This window comes from Heliangelus exortis, chromosome Z (genome assembly GCF_036169615.1).
Source record: "Heliangelus exortis chromosome Z, bHelExo1.hap1, whole genome shotgun sequence".
Classification (NCBI taxonomy): domain Eukaryota; kingdom Metazoa; phylum Chordata; class Aves; order Apodiformes; family Trochilidae; genus Heliangelus; species Heliangelus exortis.
In genome coordinates this window covers 40,913,094-40,931,108 of record NC_092454.1, presented here as the reverse complement: position 1 = coordinate 40,931,108, position 18,015 = coordinate 40,913,094, and the positions used below count along the sequence as shown (strand labels likewise).

Below are 18,015 nucleotides of genomic sequence, written 5' to 3'. Positions count from 1 at the left end.
TTTTTCATTTGCATACATCACAGGACAAAAAAAGCACACCACCATTTCAATCAGTCAAAGGAATCACACCAGAAATACTCAGAGCTTGCTGAATGTTATTGTTGTTGTGTAGTGCTCTCCTGCCCCTGATAACAGGCCGATACTTGGGCATGTGTTGCTGTTACACAGAGAGTGTGAGAAACAGGACATTATTTAAGGAAAGGGCATTCAGCTTAACTTATGTAGTGCTCACATAAAAAACTTAAAACTTAAAAGCAGATCTCAGCCATTTCTAAATATGCTACTCTCAGACTAAAAGTGATGGATGGCTTTGGGTTGCTATGTAGTTAATAAATCACCAGCACTCCCAACAGCATAATAAAACATACAGATAGTTTAGACTGGCGTTTTGTTGTACTGTACAGACTGCAGCCTTTAAGATGTTACGGCAATAGGAACACTGGAAAGAAAATGTGCATCAGTTAACATCCACAGCTTATAGATGTACTTTCCCTCACAAATGCCCTTTAACATCTTGTCTTTGACAGATAGTTATTAATTCACTGACAAATTCCAGCAAACGCATTTTTGAATGTGAGGTAAGTTCACGTTTTAAATGTGAAAATCTTCATTTTAAATGACGGTAAGTGTTCAGCACAGTTTGTACAGCTGTTAAATAGATGAATCATATTTAAGCCACGTTTTGTTCTTTTGGCCTCTAGCAGCTTCTGACTGTTCCCAGCATTCTCACGTTTCCAGATGCTAAGGACTAAACACCCTGCAGAAGACATGTAGACTGGCGTACATTATGCAGAGTTATAAAATATGCCTTCAATGGGATTTAATTGCTGTAAAAGTCTCATGCTGTTAATTTGCATTTTTGGGGATTTTTGGAGGGTTTTTTGGCCTGAGTACGGCCAAAAACTTTAATTAATCCCTGTGCTGACATAAAGAAATTACAACACCCTCAGAGCTTTAATACTGTAAAAAAAAATTAGTTAGCAAAGTTATGTGTAGTAGTCTGTTTCACTGGTCAACATCACATCGTTGCATCAGCGCTTGTATAATGCTGATTAGATATTTGGACTCCACGCTTTGTAGAGATACTAGCAAAGTGGTAGACTGTGCCCTAGCATTCTTCACCTGATACACCAGCATGTGAAATACTCTACAGTGTTTTCAAAGTTCATGTTTAGAACATGTAAGTTAGCTAGATCAATAGCCAAAAACTAACTGTTATTCCTTCTGAAGGGTGAACTTTGGTTCTGACTGGCAGCTTAAACCACTGCTGCAGGAAGAATTCTGTGCTGAAAGTAATAGGTGAGCTCAGGTAGTCTAGTGGCATAGTTTAGGAAACCATGGGATTGTTTAAGCCACCTGCCACCTGTACCCTGACTGGGTCTGCGATGTGGTGAGGTTTGCATGTGCTAAGTAAAGCAGGGGAAAGAAATTTTTTTTCTGCAGAACTTAGAAACAAGTGTGTGTTAGTGGATTTAGCTAAGATGTATCGTGATCTATGAACATTCTGTACCTACGTTCCAGATTGGGATGCTAGTTGGCTGGATAAATGCTCTATTTTCTTTCCCTCTTTTTCACTCTATGTGCTGTCATGCATCGCTGAATTTAAGATCCACATCTCAGCTGTCTGAAAGTGCAGCAACAAAATTTAGAGCTGCAATTCTGTCTACCCAGAGGAAGAATCTTCCCCTTAAAGCTTCTTAAAAATTACTTGGACGCATGAGAGAAGTATGAAAGTTTGAAAGAATGTGTCATTTCATGGCTCACACTCTCCTTGTAAAATACAAAAACATTATTTATTTAAGGTAACAGTGTGATATGTCAGGAGCTGGTGACGGACAGTGTTTCAGATGAGAAAGCTAGTGCTTCACGCCTCTCTATGCAGGAAATCTGAGAACCTCCAAAACTATTAGTGGTCTTGTATTAATTTTTTCGCTTCCTCAGAGTTTCACCACTCAGCTGAGTGAGCCACTTACACTGAATAAACACTCAGGCAACTACCAGATTTTTTGGCACTCTGGGAAATAGAGCACCTATGGCCTCCTTCTTTGTGGCAAGTGCAGTACAGGGAAGGGCTCCTACTGTTTTCCACACTATTGCTGTGTGGAAAACTCCTAAGGATTGTGGGCCCAGATTCCTTTCCACAGGAGTGAAAAACTTGTGAATGTTTTTTTGCCCACAGGTCCACCAAAGGGATTGTGTCATGGTACTGTTTTGATCCAAAGTAGAAGTATTTTGTGGGGATAGATAACACAGGGGAATAGGTTTTCTGCTCCTTTTGTGTACTGGAAAAAACCCGAGATTGGCACATATTTTAGCTAATACAGCCACTTTTAAAAAGCCAGTTTCTTTATTTCTCATACTGGTGGCCTGCTGGGGACAGTGTTAAAAAAGCACACAGTGTTCTGACTGTCCTCAGCTCTCTGGCAGCTTTTCAGCTTTTGCCAGCTTCTTTCTTTTGCCAAATCCCAAGGCCACTTTAAACTGCAAAGGTGCTGGGATTGTGAACAGCTTTGTGGCTGAAAAAAAGTTTCAGAGGGCTTGCCTCCTAAAGTGTGTGTTTGGTAAACATGCAAAACTTCAGTAATAATTTTAACTGTGTGAAATGGATTCTGTTGGTTATTGTGGATGTCTCAGCTGTCAACACACCTCTGTCACTGGAATGCGTAGGTGATTTCAATTCTTGTCTGCTCTTGGGTAGTACGTAACTCATCTGCCATGGGTAGTAGCTCTATGCAGGGATTTTCCGTGCAGAGATACAATACAGAACACTGCTACACCAGCACTTCCTCAGCAGTTCTTCCCCTGTTCTCACCTTGCTTTATTTCCCTTACTGGTGGACAGCCTCCAATGTAATGCAGTGGCTTTGCAGCAGAGGCTCTGCAGTTATTCCTGGCAGTGCAGAAGCTTGCAGCATACTTTCATACTGTGTGCTAGTGCTGAATGTGAATGATACCTCTGTGATGCTGGAGTTGCAGGAATTCTGCAGTGGACAGAAAGCAAACCCAGTTTGGTTAAAGAAAGGATTGGTTCAGACACTGTTTTCCCTCCTCTTTGACAGCTCTAGCTGAAAAATTAAGAAGGAAAGAAAAAAAAAAAAAGACAGAAAAGGTAAATAAGAGAATGATTTTAAATGAGGAGGGTAAGAACACTGGTCAAGCTCACAAGGCATACCTCTTACACTGCAGTAATGCTGGAGTTTGGGATCCTAATCTCTTTTAATCCCTCTTCGGTGGAAATAGTTCCACTGGGCCATTCTACTTCTGCTTCCTGCTATTACTGGCATTACTGGAGACCCTATCCCATAAAGAATTTCCTTCATGAATTGACAAGGTTCAGCAATGGCTTGTCTTTAGCATTGCCAGTTTCTGTGTCTTTTGTATGTCACATCTATAGCAAATGTCTCTAGTTTTCTGTCCTGCCTTCAGACTGTTAGTGGAATTCTTAACAGCTATGAGTCCTTCTAGTACTGTGTGAAGACTAACAAGGCTATGCTATTTTTTGTATACACAAATATATGTATGTAAAGGGTATTTAGAAGATGCTTTGTGAGACATGAAAGAAAGCCTTTCAGAGTCCAGTCATTGCCTTCCCTTTTCACTTTCCAAAATTCAGTTCACTTCCTGATCTTTGAACAGTCCACTTCATATATGACATTACATTTCATACATCCAGCATCAAAGTCAAGAGAACTTTTAAGGGATGATAAACCTATCTGACCTCTGTGTTGTGGTGGAATAGGACAACAAACAAAGATTTCTAGGAGAAAGTGATTTCATTGGTATAAAGGGAGGGAGTATATTTTTCCATGCTTAAATATATCTGCTGAGTGGAATAAGGGAAAAAGAAAAGATAATTTCAGGCTTGTCTGGCAGATACTTAGCTACATTATGAACATATCTGTTAGATACGGTCCTGCTGGCAAGCAGTAGCAGGTGCAAATTAATGCTCACAATTTTCCCGTGTGATAAGCAAGTGTATTTTTTCATTTTGCCAAGGAGAAGACAAGGCTTCAATGGCATGATCAAAGTATCAGTGCAAACAAAAGATAAATAATAAACATCCCTGCAGATTCTTGTATTCTCATGTGCCTTTCACACTGTCTTCATGACCCCTTACAGCTTCTGTTGTAGCAGTGGAGTCACTGTGCTCCTCAGCTCTGGAAGGGAAGGATGAGCTGGTGTTGTAGACTGTCCTTATAGGTGTCTCAGCTGGAGAAGAGAAATTTATTAATGAAAAGTAAGTGGACATTATTGTATCTTAAATGTCTGTTATGTTGGGATCCTAATTTTGTTTTACTACTGAAGTGGCTTGCTCTACAGTCTCATGTCATATCCTTTTGATGGTTACTACTTTGCACAAGGTATTTACAAATGAAAAGATGAATAGACTAAAATTCAAATAATTATAAATGCAAGGGAGAGGGTGATAAGCTCCCCTGTCTTCTGAATGGTAGTCACTGATTCGGTGGGACCCCAGCAGATCATGGTGTGGGACTCTTGCCAGGGTGGCTAACCTGTGGCAACTGGAAAAGAAAGAAAGAAAAAAGAAGCGCAAAGCGTGGCAAATGGGATGGGCAAACAAGGTGTGGGGCAGCAGAAGGGTGTGGGGTGGCAGGCCTGGGGGTGAGGTCAGCTGCAGTCTTTTCAGACCCAGAAGACAACCCCAGTTATGGTATCCCTTCATGCCAAAGCCATGGCCAAGAATAACGCGGCAGCTCAGACTGAAGTTGAGCCAGACACACACGGCTGTTCAGGTGTCGGGCTGCACAGGATGTCTGAGGAAAGCAGTCACAATACCTGTGTATGCTGTGACCAGGTAATGACCTGCTCAGTCTGTTGGTAGAACTGAAAGAAGAGGTGGAAAGGTTGAGGAGTATTTGGAAATGTGAAAGGGAGATAGATGGGTGGAGGCACAGGCTGCCAGCCCTGGGGCAAAGGCAACAAACAGGTGGAGGAACCACAAAAAGGAGAAGACCCCCTGCCCTCCAGTCACCAGGCAGAGGGAGGGAACCAGAGAGACATGGGGGTGAATGGGAAGAGGTCCCTCCCCAGGACAGCAAGGAAATCCCTTTCTGGCTTCCCCCACCATCCCAGGTGTCCCTGCACAACAGAGATGGGGCATTGCAACTGGAGGACCTGTCAAATTATGATGTTGACAAAAGCCCATCTAGGGAGGTGCTGAGGCAAACAGCCTCATGCATTAGGACTTTACCACATTTCTGGAGTTTTGTGAAGCTTTCCGAGACTAATGTTACTGGATCATTGGGCTCTTGTCAAGATGGCTGTTCTGGAAAAGATTGAGTAATATTAGTCTTCCTCATTTGAAATCAGATGTTAAATGCCTTTCCAGAGCAGGATAAGGTACAGTGGACCAACGCTGATATTTTCTACGGTCTCTTAATGCTTCTGAAGATAAACTATCTCCAGACTTATCTGTGAAAGGTCTTACTTTTAATGTATACTCTGATATCATTGGAGAAGGAGCAGAAATCTAAACTACAGCTAATTTACAAGTTTTTTGAGGTTTTTTTTTCTTTTAATTCCTATTCTAATTCATCTGAACTCACCAGAAAATATACTCTCTTGCTTACTGTGACTGCTGAAAGTGCAATTTGACATAATTAAGTATGCTTCATTATCTGCAGAGAACCAGGGCCATGACCATAAATCTGGATTACATATGTCATATTTTCTGTGGTAACAAATTGTGATACCATGATACCATAAATACCAAGCTGTGCAGGATTAGACAGACTGAAAAATTTGCCTGCAAGTGGTAGTTTTATCTTACTCTGGCATGTGTAGTAATGGAAAGAAGGAAATCTTTATTAAAGACAGTGCTTTTTATAAATGCTCTTTTTCAAATGTTTTATCCTTCTGAAAAGCCTATGTTCTCAGCACACCTTCACCATGTGTACACAAACTTCTTCCCATAAAAATGTATATTTCTTTTGCAAGTCAGCTATGTCTTCATTTTTTCCCTTTGTTTGCAAGACATTTATATCTCCTTTAAAAAAAAAAAAGAAAAGAAAAGCAAAAAAAAAGCAAAAAAAAAAGCTAGCAAGGCATTGTTGCATTTTAGAACATGTTTAAAAATCTTCATCAAACATGAAAATGCTTCTGTCAGTGTGCTTCCAGAACATGAACCCTTATCATGACAAGCAAAAGTAGAGAAGGCAAAAACTGTCTGGTAGATTAATAGAAACCTGTGGAACAGATACTAAGCTATCAGGAATGACAAGTCAACCTGTGACTTGCATTTATCAAGCCATGAACTCCAGAGAGAATTGGTTTTCTCCATCATTAATTTGTAATCTCCATTCATTACTGTTTCTTGTAGCTTTCATATAGTAAATCTTCTGTTCTTACCATTCTGTTCACTATTCAGTAATTTGATAGGACTGTAGAAGAAGCAGAAGAAAAATATGTGAGTTTGTTGTCTGCTTTGAGTAAAAATGTTTCTGTGCTCTGATTTTGTAGCAATGAGTTGATGCCATAAAGAGGCTGTTGCTTTTTCATTCTTGCTGTGGTGTAACTGCTTTAAAAACAGGTCATGCAATTTACAGCATAGGCAAAGGCGGTGCATTTATAGTGCTAATCAATTCAAAGCTGGTTTCCTACTTCTGTACAGAAGCAAAGCTCCTTTCTATACATGCTGCCAAATAAGTATTTTATTAAATTAGAAGTGCTGCAGACACAGGTGGCTACTACTGTAGTTTATTGCTAATCTTGCTGTATTTTCAAGTTTGGGTAATGGCATAGCCTACTGTGCAAGGCTTTCTGGTCGTGTTGAAACTGTGAATTGTTCAGAAGGGAGTCTAGTACAATACAGTTTCATAGTGCTGAAGAACACAATTCTTAGGGAATAACTTAATGCATATTTGATCTACATTAGTATCTTGTGAGAAGTGAAAAAAGACTATTAGATTCATAACATCATTAGTTAGAGGAATGCTCTATTGCATATTGTAAGAGTGATCATCAGTGTAGTCTATAAAAGGCAACTGAAGTTATAAAAGGCAACTGAATTTGAAAAATGGAACAAATGGCTCCATAACTAAGACCCAACAAGTTTTTTTGTTTCACATGAGTTCCATCTACCAAGCCACACTACTGTCACGGTAGTTTATATTCCAGATCCTGTCAGCATCTACCAAAACCCCCACCCTTTTTAACACTGTCTGCTAAGGAAAAAAAAAAGTTTATGTTTTTTCTCAAGTGTAGGATTGCTTAAGTAGGCACAACTTTTATTGTGCCTACTGAAACCATTCTGACTAGTAGATGGTAATATTTTGCTTGAGTGGAAATGAGATCTTTATACAGTTGGAATTTGCTTTAAGACACATACCACATCTAAAATATGAAAATCTTGACAGTAAAATATGACATTCTTAGGTGTAAAAAAGTTCTATATTTTGTCATGACGCTTTTTTACCCCACCCAGAAAATGTATATTGAATCAGTTATTTTTCTTGAAAATACATTGATATGTTAATGATTATTTTATTATAATGGGTTTTTGGAGACAAGATGGAATAGATAATCAACATTAGAAAAAGAAAGATAATCAGAAAGTAAATAAAGTTTGCTGTGTTATCAGATTAAGATTTTGTTCTTCCACATGATGGGACTAGGAGCTGATGCAGTGGTAGTGTTTTTCAAGACAATGCAAAAGGGCCAAATTTTTATGTTGTTGTAAAGCAAGAACAAAAATATTGAAAACCTCTATTTAAATGGCATATCAAAGGACTCTTGCTTTCTGAGTAGCTTTAGCTGTTAGCTAGCAATGTCTCTATCTACTTCTTAATCTTTAGCATCAGAGAAGATATTCAGCTGATGTAAACTGGCATAGCTTCGTGACCTATGATAATCAATCTGACCATCTTGGAGCAGTAATCAGAATGAAATGCTTTATCTGTTGGATTGGAGGATAGATATAAATGGGTTTAAGAACATCTTTAATTTAGTCAATATGGTGATGGCATAGATGTGGGCTCCTTTGCAAATGCTTAAGCTGCCTATCTCAGTCCTGGTTATCTTAGCTGACCATATTAGATTATGGCCTTTCACAATGGCAAGAAATAGCTTCTTCTGAGTAGATTTCACCCTTCTGTCCTTGTGGGCAAGAAATTTTGTGGGTTTAATTTTTTTCTTATTATTTTTAAAATTGAATCCTTAATTTGAGTTCTCATCTCTGACTGTTGAATGGCTGTGGCCTTTAAGAAAAACAGTATTTAAATTTTCAAGTGGGATCAGCAGCAAGTTCAGCTTATCTTTTCCTGTCAGTGCTTTTCCAAACCAGATTTTTGTCTGGATAGTGGATGTGAGGGTACTTTCTTGAGGGCCTATGGTGTAACTATGCTGAGAGAAGAGTAACACAGCTCCAGAAGGGCTGAAGACTTCTCAGTTCATCTCTCCTTTGACTCACCTCTGTTGTCTGTAACAGTACTTGATGCAGCACTTCACAAAATAATTTTCTGCTTGGTACATAGTTTTGTTAGTCAAATTAAATGAATGACTCGTGATTGTGATTCTGAGGATGATATTGACAAAGTGACCAAAAATAGAAAGTGTGTTTAGAAGAGAGAGTTGACCTGCCTTTTGACTTAGCAGTGACCACTCCAGCAGATTCAGCAGATTGCAGAGATGCGCTATTGAGATTGTGATGCATAATTACAATTAATTTTTTTTGGCACTTCACTTGTCTGTGTAAGGCACAAGTTCAGTACTACAGATCATACAAACTTATGTGCATTCAGATTAGTGATAAACGAATGCTTACATGGACTTGCATTCAGATTAATGATACAACAGTGTTTGAAATATTTGCACATCTCTCCAGTACTGGAATGATAAATAAAGTTCTTTCTTTATTTCAGGGTGTTTCATAGTATTAGCATCTCATTAATGCACCATTTTTGGGGTAATGATTTGCAAGGACTTGACAGAAAACAAACAGAGCTGATAGCTATTATCTATTGCACAGATTATTATAGCCTGTTTTATTAAGTGTTTGGCCATGCTGCACTTGAAGCTTTGTTGAAGTGAATTGGGGAGAATTTTAAATTAATCAAATATCTGGATTTTATTAATGGTATATGTGTGATTGACTGTGGGTCTTCCTTCTCTCTATACTAAAGGAAAGGTATTGAAGATTTAACACAGTGGTTGAAAGCAAGCAGAAAAAAATGCAATTCTTATTTTGGTTTTTTTTATTTTTTATTCCAGAAGTCACCTCACTGAAATTAGTAGTTACATTTTACTAAAAAAATATAAAGATGACTTAGAAACAACTAAAAAAGTTTTTAAAATTAAATGGTGTTAAGAACAAAGAACTAAATACAGATGGAAAGCAGAAAGTCATATGTCTGATGATTTTCTTATGACAAATACCTGCCTAATGAAAGATTAGTACCTTCACTGGATTGTGTGCACCTGATTTAGCTGTGGAATTACGCCACTAAAACCCTTGGTGATTCACAATGCAATTGTTAAAATCCATCTTGAATGGTGCTGCATAGCAATTGCCTTTCAAATCTGTTACTATCACTTTTACTGACAGTAAAAGGAAATTCAGTTCAGAGTGTTCCACTGAACTAGTGGAATGAAAAAGTAGGACAAAATAATTTTCCAATTAGTTTTCAAACTTAGTGTTTTCTAAAAAAAAATAAATGAGTACTTACTAAAGACATGAGGCCAAAGTTGCCTTTCATTCTTTCTAATATGTGTGTCAGCCAGGTATTTTATGTATAGCTCAGGTTAACCTCAAGCTCTTAACTGGTTTGAATGTTTTTTGGTTTTTTTTTAATCTATCACTTTTATTTATAAACTTGATTTTTTAATGGTGGAGGTCTTGTTGGGCTTGAGGTAGCATGTTTCTTAGAGTTCTCAGATGTAGGTGCCTACTAGGTGGCCAGTGTCAGGCCATGGAGTTTCTTCTTGCTCTGTACTTAAGCAGGATTCTTACTCTTGGTTTTGCATTGATACACACTGAACAAAGCAGTTGTTCATCTCTGATCAGCAGTTGGGCATCTCTGATGGAATTTTTTTACTGCCTTGTTTCCCTCCCCAGTTCATTCTCACAAGACACCTCTTTTTTCATCAGAACACACAGCCATGTATATTTCTGTCTATTGAATACACCTCTGACATTGCTGATTAATTCCTTGATAAGTTCCAAGAAACAGATGTTCATTCAACCATTCAACAGAGAAATGGAGATGTGGTCTTGCAAAGGCATGCTAGTGTCTGACAACAGCAGATTGGATGTCTGAGACCTAAATAGTAATATATTATTTTGTGATTGTTTAACTTAAGTTAAAGAGTGGTTGAAATAAGTCATTCAGAAAGAATACTATGTGTGAATGTTGTACCAACTAATAAAAATCACCTGACATCTCCCCAGGAAAACAATGACTAGATTTTTCAGTTATCAATGAATCTGGTTTTTGTTCTTTTTTTATCTGCAGAAAGTGAGTGAAAAAGTAGGAGGTGCAGAAGGAACCAAACTAGATGATGACTTCAAAGAAATGGAAAGGGTAAGTCTAAGTACAAATGCATGTATTTGTTAACACCATTTTTCTTTTTTTAGGAGGGGGATTTCAAAGCTTTTCAAATCTTTTAAGTAATTTTGAAAGACTTCATTTTTATTCAGCAGGACTGAGCTTCCCATTTCATATTTCTTTTTGTTTTCTAAGCAAGGCATGCATGATAAATGGTACTATTTTATTGCCAGTTTTTCCTTCAGAGATTGAGGCTGATGTCAGATAAAAATTAGTTTCAGTTGAACCACTGTAGAGGATCTCTGAGAAGAATCATAGAATCATAAAACACTAGGCTGGATGGGACCTCAAAGATCATCTGGTCCAATCTTTCTATGCAATAGCACAGTCTAGACAGGATGGCCTAGCACCCTGTTCAGCTGAGTTTTAAGTGTCAAGTGTTGGGTAATCCTCCACTTTCCTGGAGAAATTATTCCAGTGGCTGATTGTTCTCATTATGAAACAATTTCTGTTGTGTCCAGTTAGATTATCCTTTGGAATAACTGTGGAGTTCCTCTCACAGAAAGGGAGTCTTCATCTTTGTAGCCACTTTTTTTCAATACTGAAACAGGGTAATGAGTTCTCCCCTAAGCATTCTTTACTCAAGGCTGAACAAACTCAGCTCTCTCAGCCTTTCCTCCTATGGCAGGCTTCCCTCTCCTTTCACCATACTTTTAGCGCTTCTCTGCAGCCTCCCCAGCCTGTTCATATCTTTTTATGTATATCAGGGACCAGAACTGAACACAGTGTTCCAGGTGTGGCCTGAGAAGCACTGAGTAGAGTGAGATAATGACTTATTTATCTCTGCTGGTGATGCCCTTGTAGATGTAACCCAGCGTCCCACTGGCTTTCTTTGCTTCTGCAGCAGAGTATTCCCTAATATTGAGCTTGTTGTCCACCAGGACCTGCAGGTCCCTTTACATGGAGCTGGGTAGAGCCGAGTCTGTGCTACAGTCCTGGGTTAAGTATTCCCAGGTGCAAGACCTTACATTTGTCTTCAATTAACTTTATAAGGTTCTTGTTATCCCACTCTTCCAGCCTATGCAGATCTTACTACAGGGAGGCTCTCCTTTTTGAAGTGTCCACTTCTCCACTCTGGTTGGTATCATCAGCAAACTTTATCAGAGTACACGATCACATCATCCAGATCACGTATGAAGGTAATAAACAGTGTTAGGTCAAGTATCACTCCTTTTACTTGTGAGGAGTTGACAGTATGAAAAGGAGCTATGTACCACCACCCTCTGGGTGCAGCCAGCTCCCCACCCACTGCACAGTCCACTTGTCTGGACCATAATGCATCAGCTTCTCTAGGCAGAGGCAGTGGGCAACCTTATTGAAAGCCTTGGAGAATCCAGGTAGACAATGTCCACCCCTTGCCCTACATCAATTGAGCATCTTACTTTGTCATAGAAGGCAATCAAGTTTGTCAAGTGTGATTTGCTCTTGGAGGACCCATGCTGGCTTTTCCCAATAATTTGTTTCGTTTGACTTGTGATAGTCCCCAGGAGGATTCGTTCCATAATGGTCTCAGTGACTGAAATAATTTCTTGGCTCCTCCTGTAGGCCCTTCTTTTAGATGGGGCTGACATTAGCCTTCCTCCAGTCTTCTGGGTTGTGCCCTGATCTCCCTCAAAAATTATGGAGAATGGATGTTGCAATGACATCTGTCAGTTTACTTAACACCCTTGAGTGGATAATGTCAGGGCCCATCGATTTGTAAGGATCAAGCTCCTGCAATAGACCACATACCAATGCTTCCTTCACTGATGATGAGTCTGTGTTTGCATTGCTGTCCTGGTTTGGGCCAGGATAAAGGTAATTTTCTTTCTTTTACTTTTGCTTTCTGCTAAGTCTCTTGTAAGTAGCTGGACTTGCTGAAATTAACAGCGAGTTTCTCAGTTAGTGTCTGCTTCTGGGACTGATAATACTCAGTTTTTATAGTTGCAGCCAGAGACTGGTGTGCAGAGCCAAGGACACTGTTCAGTTCTGAGGAACATTTTGCCCTCTGGAAGGAGAAAAGGAGTAAAGAGGTCACAGCTGCAAACCCTCCTTTAGGGAGGACTGGACAAAATAAATGACCAAAATTGACCAAACAGAGTATTCCATCCCATACACGTCATACTCAGGATAAATTTGAGGGATCACAAGGGTTAAACCCCTTCCCTTCCTTCCTTCTTCGCCTGTCCCTGTTTGCTGGGAGGCATCCTGGGAGGATTCCATCCGTTTGTCTGCCTGTGGTCCTGATCCGTGCCAGCCTGAATCTGTGTGTTCCTGACTCCAGCTCCTGACGGCTGACGACTCCGGGAGTCCAGCCTGGACTTTCCCAGGGCTGCCCTGCAGCCTCGGTGGTGACGTGAGAGTTATTGAGGCAAAGGGAAGAGGAAAGTGGTATCAATTTTCCTGTATATTTATATATATTTAGTAACTTTTGCTTTTTTATCATTACTGTTTCATTAAATCTGTGTAGTTTAGTTTCCAACCCATAAGTCTCCCTTATTCTCTCTCTCCTTTTTTTATCAGGGGGTTGGGGGTGGGATTAGTAGAGAACATCTGTTATTTGGTTTAATTGTCAGGCCAGTGTTAAACTGTGACAGTTGCCCTGGATTTTTGTTCTCCAGCCCCAATAGTGCTGGTAAAGGAAGAGGTGAAGAAGTGTTGAGAACCTTTGCCTTCTCATTTTTGGTGTCTAATTCAAGTCTCCAGTTTAACAACAGACCAGTATTTTCTTCTTGTTGTTTATGTACCTGAAGAATCCTTTTTTGTGGTTTTGATGTCTCTGGCCAACTTCAGTTTGAGCTGAACTTTTGCTTTTCCAACAGATCTCTGCACACCTTGACAGTGCTGTTATATTTCTCAGCAAGTATTCATCCTCTTTTCCATCTCTGATACACTTTGGTTTGAACAAACTCAGAAGCTCATATTTAAGCCAAGGGGGTCTCCTGCTCTGCCTACTTCCCTTACATTTAAAGAGGATTAAATTTTTCTGCTTCTGGGAGAGTATTCTTGAAAAATTCTGATCACTCACTCCCTGCTTTATCCTCCATCGAAGCTTCCCATGGAACTCCTCCCAGCTGAGCTCTGAGCGAGCTGAAGTTTGCTCTTCTGAAATCTAAACCTTTGTCTTAGTAATAACCTTCAGCATGCTCAGCAGCATCCCAAACTCCACAATATTCTGATCTCTGCAGCCATGGCTGTCACTATCTGAGAAACTACAACAGAGAATGTCCATCTGCAAGATAGTTGTTTCAATGGCAAAAGGTGCCTGTAGTTCTCAGCTCCTTGAGCGTGTGTCAAAAGTAGCAAGTGCTGTCTGCTGAAGGTTGTTGACAGTGGATTGAAATATTCGTTCACAGGTTCAGAGGTCCTGTTAAGTGGCTTCCACTGGCAAAGTGCCTTAGGCAGGGGGGGGATATCCCCTCAACAGAAGAGTGCTTGGTGAGACTGGCAGCAGTAGCACCAAGTGTTTCTGTGGAGTGGAAAAGAAAAAAAAAGGAGACATAGCTTTGTGTGCCAGTGAAAATATTTCAGTTGGAAGGATCAGTAAGGGCAGGTTTTTTTCTGGTTTTGACTTGAAATGTACTATCAAATCCTGTAACACAACCTACTGGTAGGTATTTGTAGAGTACATATCTGATACCTAACTCAGATCAAGAGAGACAGAAGTTATTTTATCTGTACATTTGTATAGTGATATGGGAAAAAATGCATGGAAAACAAAGAAGGGCATATCCTCTGTACTTCTTCACAGCTGAAGTGCTACAGAGCTGTTTTCTCCCTTCTGCCCAGCTTTGTTTTGAATGTACTACAAGTTTAGACACTGCTGACAAAGCTGGAAGATGATAGCAAAGATTTAGAATACAGATGCAAGGTTTAGAGGGGAAAATAGGACACTGCAACAGCCAGGGGTGAGTGTCACATAATGCTCTTGGTCAGCACTGACTGGCATCCCAGGAGATGAGAGCACTGAGAGCTGAGAAGAGAATGGAGTTAACTCCTTGGCTGCCTCCATGCTCCCTGTCTGACTCCATGTCCTTTGCCATCTTTTCTGCAGGCAGTAGGCATCCTCTTACTGCCTATCCCCAGCCTTCTTTTCTCTCACCCCCACTCTCCTCTGCAGCCTTCTAGCCATTTCTGGGCTTCCCACCAGGCAATACAGGGCTGGCAGACCTCTACTGCTTCTTTTTGTAAACCATAGAGCAAGACCTGGCAGATGGCAGTGGCAACAGGAAACAGGAAAGAGGTCAGTCACAGCATGCTGCAACTGACATAGTTCAGGTGTTCTTTTTCCAAAATAGGAACTTGTCGTTATGTTGAATAAGTCCACTCTGTGGGACACTCTCACGTTGCAGAGAAATGCAATGTGTCTCCAGAAATGCAGAGTACAGGACAGATTACAGGGATTCCCAGATCTGCCAAAGCAGCATTTTTTCTTTGAGGCCTGATTTCTGAGAGGGAGAGTAGTTGTGTACTTTGCTATATGCATCTTAAGAAGTTGATGCTTAAGAAAGCAAAAATTCTTGTTACAGTAGAAGGAACTGATGCTTTTCAGTTCTAAGAATTTTAAATTCCTAAATATAAAATAATTCTTCATGGAGTCAGACAGGGGAAATAAATGGTCTGTGTTGCTGGTGATTGATTTCTTGAAATTGGAAGCTGATTGATACCTGGTCTTCCTTACTCTCATTTTAAAAGACCTCCCTCTGCAAGAGGCAGGCAGCCTATTTTATAATTGGTGATATATTTTGACTGAAATCTACAATCAAAAATGGCTAATTCTTCAAAGTTTTCATCAACTGATTTTTAAATCATGTGTCTTTTTGTTTGTCTCACTATCTTTTAGAAAGTGGATGTTACCAGCAGGGCAGTTGTGGAAATAATGGCAAAGACGATAGAGTATCTTCAACCCAATCCAGGTAAAGTAACTTCTCAGTCCCAAGATACTTGCAGCACTTTTTTTTCCAAAACTCTTTCTTACCAATATGTAATCTGATAGATCTCATTCTCACTGATGCAGTTTAGATGAACACAAATTTGGTGAAGCTACCGTGAAATAAAAGACAAAGATGAATACAGGTTTCTCTATTAGGCTGTCAGGGAGGATGGAGACTGGCTTCAGGAGGTTTCTTTTCTTTTTATGTAGTCTTGCTTTAGGTAAGGGGGCAGTGTATGACTAGCAGCCAGGTGTATTTACTTTATTTTACTTTATTTACTGAATATCAGCACTGTGAGCATTAGGAGCTGTCCTGGCAGAGGACACCCCAGGAGTGGCAGGGCCAGGCCTGTCAGCCACAGCCCATCCCAGGGAGCTGCTCCAGCCAGGAGCAGGGCAGTCAGGGAATACTGGGGCAGCAGCAGCCACCTCCCTGGGTGTGGAGAGGTACAGAGGCCAGACCATCAGCTTATGTGTGGAAATGAGAATTAGGTATGGTGAGGGAGTCTGCATGAGGCACCTTTTCCTTCTACAGTGCCTGTCATTCGCCCTGTGTAAGGGAAAAAGGCCAAGCAGTCCTTGCAGACCATGGGAATAAAGGCAAAGTTCTGAAGCAGCTTCCTCCAAGGCATAGCAAGAGAAGAAACAACACCTTTCACCTGGTCCTCTAGTAATATCTCATCCTTGGAAGAATAACTACAAAAGTGTGCAGAAGAGCTGCTAATGCCAAACAGGAGGAAAGGGCACAAAAGCTGACGTAATCAGAGATGAATGAATTGAACCTTCAAAATGGAAATAAATGACTGGTTTCCATGGGAATACTGAAGAAAAATTTTGTCATTGGGCTGATGGAAAGCTGCATGCTCCTCTCTTGCCAAAGGTTCCTGACAAGGAGGGCTGTCCTGGAACTGTTACAATCAAGTGCAGCATTAAATTCAAGAACTTCAAGATTTTAATCCTAGATCTTATGATTTAGGAGTATAAGAGTTTTAATATTAGTGTAGGAAAGTATCAGCTCCACTGATGGGGTCAATAGAGTCGTGCTTGTGCAAAAGTTGCGTGAAAGTAAAATGACACCCTCTACCTGCTGCAAATATCTTTGAATTTCATAGAAGTACACAACAATTTCACTCATTCACTGTGCAGATTTTGTTTCCTAATAGCTGGGAACAAGTTTAAACCAGTGTGAAATATTTTAACTCCAGTGTAGAAGGATGAAGGACTGTTGCTTGTATAGCTTAATTAGTGATATTTCTGTGTTAGGCCACAGAGGAAAGGAGGATAATTTGATGATGCTGCCAGTGGACTGAGAAAAGGAGGAAAAATATTTACAGATTCAAGAACTGCTAGAGAGAAAATACTGACTAAAATGGTTTCTGTGTCAACAGTTGAAATACTGTTGAAATACTGTTTGTGACTCAAGTCCACAGCTTTATTGCTCATCATCAACAAGCATTCTGCAGGGAAAGAAATCAGATTGACAAACATAGGGCAAGTGATAAAGTTGTTAACTATCATCAAGCTCATGCTGTGAAGCATATAGACTGAGTAATAAGCTTGAGTTGTTTATTGTTTCTCTGTCTGCTTTCCTGACACATTTGAATGGTTATGATTGCTGTGAATCATGAAGGAGACTCACAGCAATGCTGGAGACCAAAATTTCTGTATGTAGCTAAGAATGTGATTTCAGGCACCTCAGGATAATGTAAGTTTGCAATGCTGCAAGAAAGAGCAGTTTCCATACTCTGGCTACTCTTCCCATCATCTGCTTGTGACATGTGTAAGTAGGATCAGGAAAATAAAGTTGTAATAGGAAGAAGGAAGATTTCCTTCCTCCTTATCAAATGAGAGAATGCTATTTATTCCATACGTGGGCAACAGTAGCAGTTGGAGTAAAAGGGAAGCAGGACTCAGCCTTTTCAGCTCTAACCCAATCCTAGATTGTTATATGTTAGTTGTAAAAAGGCTCCCTATAGTGAACAGAATTGGATGGAAAATTACTTCTTACTTCAATACAATAAAAAATATAATCTTTAAAATTCCCCATATAGACATATATAAGTATATATTACTCTATATTACTCTCTATATGTTACCCTATCTGTATTACTATATATTACAACTTATTATATACATTACAACTATATTACCTGAGGCACCAAAACAGCTGATTTCCAGTATCTCCTTTTTACTTTCTCACTTTAATAAAACAGATATATTACAGTGGGAAGGAGGGAAAAATTAGTGAAAACAAAGCAAGCAAACAAACAAAAAACTGACAATAAACCAGCAAGATTTGACAGAATATTTTCTTTTAAAGTTTCCCTGGATTTGGCAGGGAGAAGAGGATCTGGGGTGTTGCACACATTCCTTGTTAAGTAAGACGTGCCATGAAAATATCATTATGCTGGTATGACATAGTACTGCAGTGCTAGAGATCAACTGGATTCATAGTGTTTTGAGGGATCTTTAAATGAAGTATGCAGCATTGTCTAACATCAGTAAGCAGTTAATTAACTAATGCTAAAGGGAAATGGAAAGG

General features: G+C 39.8%; 1 protein-coding gene across 1 annotated transcript in view; it reads left to right on the top strand.

Moving 5' to 3' along the window:
• SH3GL2 (SH3 domain containing GRB2 like 2, endophilin A1) overlaps nucleotides 1-18,015 on the top strand; it is a 92,451-nt gene that overhangs the window by 58,601 nt on the left and 15,835 nt on the right. Inside the window, exons 2-3 of the mRNA XM_071730940.1 lie at nucleotides 10,469-10,537; nucleotides 15,384-15,456. Coding sequence (XP_071587041.1) covers nucleotides 10,469-10,537; nucleotides 15,384-15,456 — 142 coding nt within the window. The remainder of the gene's footprint in view (nucleotides 1-10,468; nucleotides 10,538-15,383; nucleotides 15,457-18,015) is intronic.